The 12,482-nt window shown below is 39.9% G+C and overlaps 1 protein-coding gene across 1 annotated transcript; it reads left to right on the forward strand.

The window, feature by feature from the left end:
• The first annotated feature begins 220 nt into the window (after positions 1-220).
• Positions 221-6,293, forward strand: XB984297.L (provisional ortholog of cytochrome P450 family 27 subfamily A member 1 L homeolog). The gene is made up of 9 exons (XM_041576823.1): positions 221-638; positions 1,042-1,232; positions 2,345-2,544; positions 2,842-3,039; positions 3,193-3,356; positions 4,551-4,717; positions 4,821-4,902; positions 5,304-5,504; positions 5,833-6,293. Exons 1-9 carry the CDS (start codon positions 300-302, stop codon positions 5,959-5,961), a joined length of 1,671 nt encoding a protein of 556 aa, XP_041432757.1. The 5' UTR covers positions 221-299; the 3' UTR covers positions 5,962-6,293.
• Positions 6,294-12,482: the final 6,189 nt, after the last annotated feature.

Here is a 12,482-nt window from a genome sequence, read left to right on the forward strand (position 1 = left end):
AGCACACAAACACTTTATAGAAATTAGCTGTTTTGTGTCACAAGACACATGATAAAGATTCCTCTCTTGGGAACATAGACAAAAACCAGTTGCAGAATTGTGAGAGGTTATTGCAGGTCATAACAACTGACCCTGAGCTTTAGACATTACACAGTAGGTTCTCTACAAATGCTTTAACTTTCCTGCACTGTGCCAATATTTCCCAGCAGCACCAGAGTATCCAGTGAGGGGGTGGCTCCTACAAGTTCTCTGTTTCCTGCTTCTGCTTTAAGTAAACTTGTATCAGTCCTGCTGCAGCCATGATCCCCCCACCAGCCGGGCTTTGCTTTCTGCCAATAAACATGAGTAGGGGCGGTTTGCTGCTGAAGACATGCAGGGTGGCAGTGAGTCAGGGAAGAGCAGTGACTGGGGGTCCTCCTGCTTCCAGGTTGCGCTGTGTGCCCCAGGGCAGTGGCTATCTGCAGGCAGGGAGAGGGGTGAGTGTGAGCCAAGGAAGGGCAGTGACAGGGGCTGCAGTGGAAAAAGCAGATGGGAGAAAAGAGATGAAGGAGTTTGATGACCTTCCAGGACCATCTCTGCTTAAGAATCTCTACTATTATTTCCTGCGGGGATACCTTCTGCACACGCATGAACTGCAGGTAAGTGGAAACCTCTGTATTAGCTGTGTATGAATTGTAGGTTTATCAACCTCACTGATCGCATATAAAATCCACATCCTGCATGGCTAATTATCAGTACACTGTTTCTATGCAAACCATGAAGTATACATTGAAATGCATTTTTGAGCCCTCCTGCTGCTGTTCAACAACAAGGAAAAAAGGGAACTGGCACTTCAATCAGTGTCCATCTACAGCACAGTAAATGTGCATACATTTACTTACTCGCATGGCTGGGATATATGCAATGCTCCAAATCCATTTTCTGCACTGATCTTACTGGCAGGTCTGGGGTCTTCAAATAGAAAACATAATTCTCTGTAATCTGAAACCTGGGATCAGACCTACATTTTTGATGCTAGATTTTCTTCTTGTGTTTTGCCAGTCAAACTACAAAAAAATGTACGGGCCCCTGTGGAGGTCAGAAATTGGCAAGTATAAAATGGTGAACATAGCGGATCCGGAAGCCCTGCAGCAGCTTTTGAGGCAAGAGGGGAAATATCCAATGAGAAATAAAGAAGATATATGGAAAGCCCACAGAGACCAGCGCAAACTCGCCTATGGGCCTTTTACTGAGTGAGTTAAAGTTAATAACATATAAGGGCATACAGGCTAGTGTAAAGGGCAACATAAACCACTACTAACAGAAAATTTTATTTCCTTTAGCCATTTTTTTGCACTGTGTCATTATATTGTATTGTTGTATATTACTGTCAATCGTATAACTATGATATGTGCCCCCAATGATGCCTCCAGTAGCTCCTCATCTTCTTTTCTGTTGATTCCCAGCACATGCTTTGGGCTGCTGTAAATAATTCAGATTCATATGCAATGGCAGCATAAAAAGCAGCGCAGTCCACAAGAGAATCAATGTATTCTCTGTCTGTAATCTAGTCTGTAGCATTGGCTTCTGTGACAGATGTTTTGATGATTTCCAACAACCTGTAAGCTTAGAATCTCAACAGCTTCTCAGAGCACACTGAGCATGTGCAGTGCCATTTACACAAATAATGGCCTAACAAGGTGGGGAGTTGCTCTGGACAGATTTGATAGCCTGGCTCATTATCGTTAAAAAGTTGCAGGTTCAGTACTTAAATTATAGCATATCTAGCCATATTTTTTAGGCTTGGTTCTCCTTAAGCTCATCACTTTGGCCCTTAAATCTTGCCCCCCACACACACACACAAACACACAACTGCATGATACACATGCCTAACACAGAGTGGTAGTGGAGACACATGTACATAACCATGTAGCTTTGATATTTGCTCCCAAGAAAAGCCTACAAGAAGCATGATATGCACGGACTCCCCCCCCCCCCTTCCTATAAGAAGAACAGATAAAAGTACATAGGGCATTATATAACTGTAATGTTATCATTAGATATTTACTGAATATTCACCAGGGATGTCCAACCTTCCAGCTGTTATTTAAATCCCATCATGGCTGAATTTTGGGGGTCACTGGGAACAATGCCCCACCTTTGTTGAGTTACATAATTGATCCCCAGGTGTCCGAAACTTTCTGCATTGCTTCTGCTTATTAATAGGGACAGCGTTTCCATAACACACTAGAGAATCATGTGAGGCAATAAGCAATCCATTCCCTTTAATTGCAAATAAATATATATATATATATATATATATATATATATATATATGATCCACTGATGTGTGGCCTCTATCCAGGGAAGGATACCATTGGTACCGGATCCGCTCAGTGCTGAACAAGAAGATGCTAAAGCCATCAGAGGCCTCCAGCTACGCAGGGGGCATCAACGAGGTGGTGACAGATTTCATGAAAAAACTGCAGTACATGCGTAAGGCCAGTCCTTCTGGCGACATGGTGAACGATGTGGCTAATGCCCTGTATAGGTTTGCTTTTGAAGGTAACTGTTCTCATTATCTAAATAACATAATAAATGCACATGGAGCCCATAAAATTCTTTTTTTTTATTTTTAAATAAAATCATACTGTTAAAAAATAATTTATTGAATGTACCTATACAGTATCCTTGGTTCACTATTTAAGCACATGGGGCTCTGCTGACTGTGGCCTAGCCTGCTAAATACAATGTGTAATGGGCAATAATGTAACAGTTTCCATTTAATTCTCCGACATTAATCTGTAGATGTTTTAATGGAAAATAAGAGGTAATGTTGCTTCTCCTCTGGTGCCATTACAGGCATATCAAACATTCTATTTGAGACCCGAATTGGCTGTCTGGAAAAACAGACCCCCCCAGAGACACAAAAGTTCATTGATTCCATTGGTTACATGTTTAAGAATTCTGTTTATGTCACCTTCCTGCCGCAGTGGACAAGAGGTATCTTGCCCTACTGGGATCGTTATATAGAAGGCTGGGATAATATCTATGACTTTGGTAAGTGTCTGTAAAGTAATAACCCTTCCAAGACTTTCTTTTACCTTATATATTTGTCACCTATCTAGTACTACCACTCCCTATTTCTGTAGGGGAATTAGAAGAAGAGTAGGCAGTATCCCTTCCAACCCTCTACACTTGTCTCACATGTAGGGAAGCAGCTCGTTGATAAGAAGATGAGTGAGATACAGTCCAGGCTGGATAGAGGGGAAGAGGTGGAGGGTGAATACCTAACCTATCTGCTGTCCAGTGCCAATCTGAACATTGGAGAAGTATACGGCAGTGTATGTGAACTGCTCCTGGCTGGTGTGGACACGGTATGTACGAGGTGTTTCCCTTTTAAATAATTAAACTAAACGGCTTAGGGGGAATGTAATAAAAGCTGCAAAGTATTCTGTAAGGCTAGTAACCCAAAGCAACCAATCAGCAAGTAGTATTTACTAGGCCATTGTTTTCCAATAGGTTGCTATGGGTAACTAGACCTGGGTAAACTTTGCTCCTTTTATTACATTTTCCAAGTGATTTGTCTGTTACATCAAGTATGGTTGTGCTTGCCTGATATTTATTTGACTCCCTGTGCTTCCTGTTTAGCAAGAAACTACAGCACTGTCTTGATTTATGCAGAGAATTAAGAGATATACTCAGTCTCAGGATATTTGCAATACACAGCACTAAGCAGGATCAATTACCCTTCTTCTAAAAAGTCTTATTCCAGTAGGTATTTTGATACAGCCAATGACTTGCAGCGGGTCACTTCCAGTTGACATCCAAGTTCTGCAAGTAGCCCTAAATCAAGGATTACAGCCCAAAAACATGCCGTCGCATTTCACAGTTATGAAAGCTTGGCTCAGTGAGAGTAGGAACAGTTTATGTGAAAAAAACAGTTTAAGGCTAAAATGAGGTACTGGGCATTAAAGTTCAGAGTTGTTTGTTCAGTAGGGTTTTTCCGTCCAAAACTGTACTTTATTTCTTTTGTTGCATAACAAAAGAAAATGTAATTCTGAGCAAGTTTCCTATATTCATGAATGAAACATTTCCAATAGTTATTGACATTGTTATTGAAAGCAGCATCTGCCTGGCTGTTCATATTCTCTGCACTCCCTGCTCTGAATTTAAGACAAAACTGCTGTTTGTTCTGCTGCCTGACTAAAGTGGGTAGATAATTAAGTTACTAAGAAGAGGAAACTCTTGCGATGTTACTCTGCTTAGAACAGTTCAGAGAAATGCCATGACTGTTCTCTCCTCACTAACTACATTTTCTGAGTAGAGCAACATCACATATAAGACATTACATCAGAAACTTAATTTTCTCCAGTCTGCCAAAATAAACAGCTGGTGGCACTGTTATTTCAAAAAGATGTTTTTCCCAAATTGTTTTTTTTTAATATTATATGGTTTATATAGTAAAACGGACAAAGATTGACATGGTTTAAAATACAGCTCTAAGTCTTTAACAGTACCCTTTATACAGCCTTCTTATGTGCCCCAGTTGTGGTTCTTCTCTCCTGTAGACATCAAATACATTGTGCTGGTCCATGTACCATCTGGCAAGAGACCCAGAGCTTCAGCAAGCTGTATATGAAGAGGTGAGCAGTGCTGTACCTATGGATCGGATCCCTGTTGCTGAGGACATTTCTAAAATGCCACTGCTGAGAGGTGTAATCAAGGAGGCCCTGCGGTAGGCTATTATCCTTTATGGCACACCTGCATATTACATAGCAATCCACTGAACATCTATGTTGCTTATTAACACATAATAATAGTAGGTTACTTTCCTACAGGCTTTATCCTGTGGTCCCCACCAATGGAAGGATTGTGTCTGAGAAGGACGTTAAGATTGGAGAATATCGCTTCCCCAAAAATGTGAGGCCTTTTTTTTTAGCTAAATTAGATTGCTTAAAGGTACAATTACTTAGTCTGGATGTGATAACATTGCATAGCATCTGATATCTGTATGTGATACCTGGTTTGCTATCATTCTGTTGACACTTGGTGCTGTTTAATATATTCCTCCAATCCCTACATACTGCCTCCCACAAGATCCTAGCACTGGTTCCCAGTGTCATGTTTAAACTTTTGGTAAAGGGGAAGTGCACCTTCATTTACTGTGACTTTTGTTGTGTACTGTATATGTCAGGTTACTCATCACTCTCTCTACTGCCTTCATTTTTTTTAACCTTAGACTCTCAATAGCTTGTCCAATCAGAGGGCATTTTTTCCGGCTCCTGTTTATTTTTGTGTTACCCTACCGTAATCTCTTGCAGACTCTCTTTGTTCTATGTCACTTTGCCATTGCCAGAGATGAGGAAAGTTTTGAAGACCCCCTGAAGTTTCAGCCCCAGCGGTGGCTGCGGGATGGAGGAATGAAGCATCATCCATTCAGTTCAATTCCTTTTGGGTATGGGGTGCGTGCTTGCGTGGGGAAGCGCATTGCGCAACTGGAGATGCACCTGGCCTTGTCTCGGGTGAGTGTGGTTACATACGACAGCCCTCCCAAACTGCTCATCCTGATACTCACAAGTACAAAATTACTTTCAGTGACTGAGATTTTAATAGAATGCTAGGAAACAAGCTACTAGATTATGTGCCCTTAAGTGATGTGTGAGGGAGTTTAAGATCTATTGGGATCCTGCCCCAACGCTACTAAAGAAGCTTTATACTTTCTGTCTGATTTGCAAAGGGCCACAAAACATTAATTTTGCCCTAAAAGAGGGATGTATAATTGTTCCTATTTTGTTTTACAAAGGCAATCACTTTCATGTGAATTCCAATGTATTTTTTCTGTTTCCCCAGATAATTCGTATATTTGAGTTAAGACCGGATCCCAAGGGAGGAGATATCAAAACGATTGCCCGCATTTTATTAACACCAAACAAACCAGTTAACTTGCAGTTCCTGGAGAGAAAGGCCTATCAGGGATGAGGTGGTGGCTCAGACAGCAAGGAAGTTGGATAGAAGCCTTGAGGGGATAGCACCTAAACCTGTGCTATTCTGGGACAAACTGTACATCAACAAGAGGCCAATATCACCAATATTTACTCTACTGGAGAATCAGATCTGCCAGTGGTCTTCATGAAAAAGCTAAATTTCCTTGTTATACTGAATTCCCTCTTGGGTCCAGGGGTGAAATTTTAACATGTAGTAACTGGTCCATTTGTGGGTAATCTAAGCATCCCTACATTTTAATTATTCTTCATTTTAAAATAGAATGGGTGCATAACAACCAATCAGCAAATAGCATATATATATATATATATATATATATATATATATATATATATATATATATATATAGTGATATATAGTGATATAGTGATATCAGCACTCTCCTATAAGCAAAAACGTTTGTGGTGCACAGCCTTTGGGGGGATTGCCGGGTCTCTCCTCCTCCTCATACAAAAAAAACACAGATAAGGCAGCACTCACTTGATCATAAGTTGTGTATTAAATATAAAACATCAGGCTACATTTCGGGCATGCATCGTGCCCTTTATCTCTTATAGTATATAAGAGAAATTATCAGGAAATTACATCAGGAAATTACATCAGACCTGGATACACAATTATAATTTATATATATATATATATATATATATATATATATATATATATATATATATATATATATATATAAAAATGGCAAAAAAGGACCAGCACTCCGTGTTCCAAGAAAGTCAAAATGGTTTATTCAAAACTCACAGTGACACTGTGAGTTTTGAATAAACCATTTTGACTTTCTTGGAACACGGAGTGCTGGTCCTTTTTTGCCATTTTTCTATATAACCATATTTGGCCATGCACCCGGCATAAAAACGCATGTGAAGGAGTGCGGGTATTTTTCTATAATCCTGCTATATATATATATATATATATATATATAAATATATAGATAGATATAGTCATTTCAGTGGAAAAAGGTTTGCCATAATCGGATGTGGTTCACTATCCAAGCCACGTGTCTAGAGTCTGCTCTCTACACCTACCAACACCCTTTAGTGCAGGCGATAACATTTCTTACTAGTAGCAGCTACTTGTCATGGCTACAAAATAGTGATAATTGGCTTTGCTAAGACACTACATGTGTTGTAGCAGAGGCAATTCTCAGTATTGTATTGGCATTTTGTAGCTAGTAGCTAACATGTGTCCTAACCCTTAAATAGAGGTTTGTAAATATCACTAAACACACGTGTAATTTTTGTATGTACAAAAGTACCTATAAAATCTTTCATAAATGCTACAATCTGACCTTGTCCATTATTCACACGGTGGTGCATATTACACTGCATATTACACTGCATATAAAGGAGGTCATTATAACGGGGGTTTATCAATGAACTGTCAATTGATTAAATCCTTCGAATCGTTCGATTTGAAGGATTTTAATCCATTGATAGAACGATTTTTCTTCGACCCAAAAGCTTGCAAAGCCTATGGGGACCTTCCCCAAAGGCTAACATTGACTTCGGTAGGTTTTAGGTGGCGAACTAGGGTTTTTTTTTTAAAGAGACAGTACTTCGACTATCGAATGGTCGAACGATTTTTAGTTCAAATCGTTCGAGTCGAAGTCGAAAAGGTCGAAAGTAGCCAAAAAAACATTCGAAATTCAAAGTTTTTTTTATTCTATTCCTTCACTCGAACTGAGTAAATGGGCCCCGAAATGTCAAAACTAAGATGAGACTTTTCATTCAGAGTGGTTACTAACTGACACACACATGATAGCTTCCAAAGGTTATTGTTTATACTATGGCTATATCAAGGTTGTCCAATTGAGGCATCTGGAATGCAGCTCTCTAAGGGATTTTTACGGGAAGCAGCCTGCTCAGTATTGTGTAGTATGTGAAGCTAGTTTTAGGGATGTTATCCAAAGAGCTAAACATCTACAATAATTTTCCAGCTCATGTTCACGCAATACAGGGACATATGTACATATGTATAAGTATATAAGTATAGTAGTACAGGTATCGGACCTGTTATCCAGAATTCTGAAGACCTGGGGTTTTCCAGATTCTGTAAACATTAAATAAACCCAATAGGTTAGTTTTGCTTTCAATAAGGATTAATTTTATCTTAGTGAGAATCAAGTATTGTTTTATTATTACAGAGAAAAATAAATTATTTTTAAAAATTTAGATTTGGATAAAATTGAGTCTATGGGAGATGGCCTTTCCATAATTAGGAGCTTTCTGGTTAATGGGTTTCCAGATAATGGATCCCATACCTGTATGTACTTTATGGTATGTTTCTTTTTTAGTGTTTAGTTTAGTGTGTGCCACGGCCCCCATATTTGCGAAGCCTTAATGGCCCCTGTCTGGCAATATAAGGACTTAATGTCCCAGGGCTGTAACTAAGGGTAGGCCGGATAGGTACGTATATACGGCAGAGTTGCTGGTGGGTCACTGGCCTAGTAATATTACTTTAGGTGACATTATAACTTAGCCCAACTCTACTGTGTTCTCTAGTCCAAGGGTCCCCAACATTTTTTTCCCATGAGCCACACTCAAATGAAAAGTAAAAATGATTTTTCTCACACAAGAAAAAACAAAATTCCTTGGGAATACAAAGTAAGGGCTGTGATAAGCTAATTGATAGCCCCATGTGTTCTGATAACCCAGAAAAGGCTCTGTTGAAGAAAACCTGTGCCTTTATGCCTCCAAAACTTAAATATTATCCAGGATTTTCAAAATGGGCACATACTATGAGGCTACTGGAAGCAACATCAATGGGAGTGAAGAGCAACATGTTACTCATGAGCCACTGTTTGGAGATCACTGCTCTAGCTCTTGTGCTAAGACCCCCCCACATAAGATAGAACATTACATATGGATTAATAAGCTATGAATGTGAGAATATTAATTGACTTCAGCTAATTATGGGTCCAAAACCCAAAACAGAACAAGGGGAGATTATACACTCTACACATAAAGAGTATTAGTCCCAAGTTTAATGCTAACGATTTAGTAGACGACACCATTATTGTCAAATGTTCTTTTTTTGTAGCAATTTTTCCTCTTACTGCAGTCTTAACATGTATCTCTCCATCTTCTTTTCTGCTGATTCACAGCACATGCTAATTAGTTAGTAATTAATTCACATTCACATTACACAGCAGCTCAGAAACCAGTACATTTCTGTCAACAAACCTCATATTCTGCTTGACGATTTCTGACGGCTCCTAAGCTCAGTTTCTCAGCAGCCACCCACAGCATACTGAGTGTGCACAGTGACACCCGCAGGCCATTTGTATAAACACCACACTGAGCATGTGCAGTGTCACTGACACAAGGTTTCTAGGGCCTGCATCATTATTGTTATTGGGCTGAAGAACCTCTGGGATGCTACAGTAAGTTTATTATATAAAATACAGAATTTCTAGCCTTTAACTAAAATGAAAAGTAAACATCACTGAGGGCCAATTTGTCAAACAGCCCCAGTGATAACAATAGCTAAATTTGGACACTGGGCTACTGCACCTCTGCACTGAAAATGCACTGGCCTGGGGTATATTACCCGGCCTGACCTCCTCTAATGATGTTACAGTGGATGACTTCAGAGTGAGCAAGTTTGGACCACTAATCTGCCCCAACACCCATGTCCAACAGGTTTTGGGCAAGACTTCATATCACTAGTTTGTAATCTTGTAGGAGATTAGGAAGGCCATGGGTAAATGTTGACGGACACTAAAAAGGCCTAAATCAGTGTTGTCACAAAGTTTACGACTTGAAAAACATGACATGAAATCTTGTGTAACTAGGAAAATAATAAAGATTAATAAAACCCTTTGACAGGACACCATTAAGATACAGAGCAATAATTCTGGGGCAAAATGAGACCCTCGTACTTCTAATCCCAGTAATCATGCCAAGCGACACATCTGTTACAGTAATATAATCGGTATTGTTTGTGGCCCCAGCACTTTTACAGACGCTGCTAAACTGCTGACAGCCACCCCTCCCATACCATTTTTTTGTGTCTAGCTGACGTTTGTCTTATTTTGGAGTCCAAAGTCTTCAGTTGATAACTATGATACTCTGTAACTGAGAGAGGCCTTGGACTGGTGATTTTAGACTGTGTGACTTGTAATTGACTTTTACAATTATAATTGCAGAAAGAAAAAAGAACTGACCCACATAACTGCACCTTCCCATCCGTGAGTACCAAGACTCCAGTGAAGCAAAATTTAACTAAAACTTAACCTTTAATAAATCGTTAAAACCAAGGTCTAGAAAGCAACATTAAAATTAAGGTTAGGTATAGGAGACTGATTGACATGGCAACACCGGGTTCAAGGGGAAATGTGCAAAAATGCACTTGAATCAATACCAAGTTACGGTTGGAGCGCAACTGGTAATAACTTAGCACATCGGCCAAGCAACATCTGTCTAGTACAACCAAAGCTGCCCCACACCAAACCAACCCCTTCACCCACTTGAGGATCCCTCCCTTCTGGTATGAGGTTAGAGGAGTGAGAACCAGGGTAACAACAGCCCTGAAGTCCTGAAGCACTAAAGTGCATTTGAAGTTCAAATGTACCAAACGTACAAGTATCAAAAAGTATCAGACCCACGGATCATTCAATTGTCCAACCCCTTCACCCACAGAGGTCCCCTCCCGATCCGATCACCCATTCACCCAATTCTATGTCCCTATCAGACGCCTGCCTAACCAGAAGCTAAAATGCGCATCTGTGTTTGATGGGCGGTGCTCCCCAATCATTTACTCTTTGACTTTTACAATTATATATAACGCACGGGGACCATTGTAAGCAATTTTCCAATATTCATTCATTCCACATTATCAATAGTTTAAAAGTTATTTGTAGGTATAATTGCTACTGAAAGCAGCATTTGTTTATCCCTTTCTGTAGCAGAAGTTCCTCTCCAGGTCTGTTAATGGGTTGAGTTCTGCTACGTTAGCAGAAATGCAGAGAATATAAGCAGGCAATTTGCATTTTTAAATAACTGGTGAAATGTATATTGGGAAGTTCCTTAGAATGACAGTTCTTTCATTATGAGGATAAATTGTTTTTAGGTAGAAATCCCCTTTGCATTGCTGTAATGATGGCCATTGTAGCCCTGGATGTTTTTAGGTTTTAAGAACTATGAGGCTGAATACATGTGTAAAACACATATAGAACAATATAGTAACTGCACGTCTAGGGGGTCTACGGATAAAATGCATTCCCCTCCCTCTTGGCAAGGGACATCAAAGATATATGCAAGGTTTTGTTGCTCTTTAAATCCTAACCATACAGTGTCGGACTGGGATACCAGGGGCCCACCAAAAAACTTTGGACCATGGGCCCACTATCCAAACTATTATTCCTCTTTTCCTCAATTAACCTCTTTATTCTCCTAGTCTTTTATGTCGACTTACTATACTCCATTCTTCCATTATTAACCCTATTTTTTCCCATAAAGAAATAGGTAATGACCATGAAATAGGCCAAATGGTTAGTAGCAAGAGGCCCACTGACACCTGGGCCCACCGGGAGTTTTCCTGGTATCCAGGTGGGCCAGTCCGACACTATAACCATCTCTATCATTACAGCAGTGAATTTAATACAGAATAAGAGAGAACGGCAGTATTCATAATTCCCAGTGGCCCCTATTTATGTTGGACACGACAGTCTTGATTTACAGCCCTCAAAAAAGGAAAGGTTTACCTACAGTTGGGTGGTGTTTTAGGGATATCCTAGGTTTGAGAACATGGCGGATCAGTGATATGTCTTAAATGTCCCTGGAGATATCAGTCCCACAGATAAAACCCCTATTCTCTCCTTAAAAAACAGCACAAAACATAGCTTTTGCAAGGCTGGTGCATACTTAGATGTAATTCAGTCAGAATGAATTGACTCTATACCATATGTTGAGAATGACTGTAAGCTCAGGTAACTGACAGCAGTCTGTGGCATATGCTGTGAATCCACAAAAAATAGGAATCAATTTGGGGCATTTTGTAGATATAGCTCTTAAATACTAAAGCATGGCCTTCATGGCTGGTATGTTTCAAGAAAAAGGAACATATTTTCTTGCATTGTGAGCTGTGCCATCTACTTTAGTGAGTTCTCCCATGAATCACCTGTTGAATCCTATGTGCACAGCCAGGCCAACACAGAAGCTCCCAAAGCAACGATCAGATAATAACAGGTGTCTATGCTGGCTGGCGGGAGACAACCACATTAACAGACCAATGTGCACACTGACAGAACTGGAGTCCACCTGTCCATGTGCACAAGCAGCCATTTTGTGACTGAAATCTGCTTGGTGACAATGAACACACAATTTGTGAGGAGGGGGGCTGAATCAGAGTAAACATGATGTATGCAGTGTGCCATTACTCTTTGACAAGCTTTAGTGTTAATAAGACATACTTATTAACCAAGCTCTCTATGTTTCAGCCAGTACAGGGAAAGGCATGCGTGCAAATCTAACAAACAAAAAGCA

The sequence above is a fragment of the Xenopus laevis genome, chromosome 9_10L (assembly GCF_017654675.1).
Source record: "Xenopus laevis strain J_2021 chromosome 9_10L, Xenopus_laevis_v10.1, whole genome shotgun sequence".
Lineage (NCBI taxonomy): Eukaryota > Metazoa > Chordata > Amphibia > Anura > Pipidae > Xenopus > Xenopus laevis.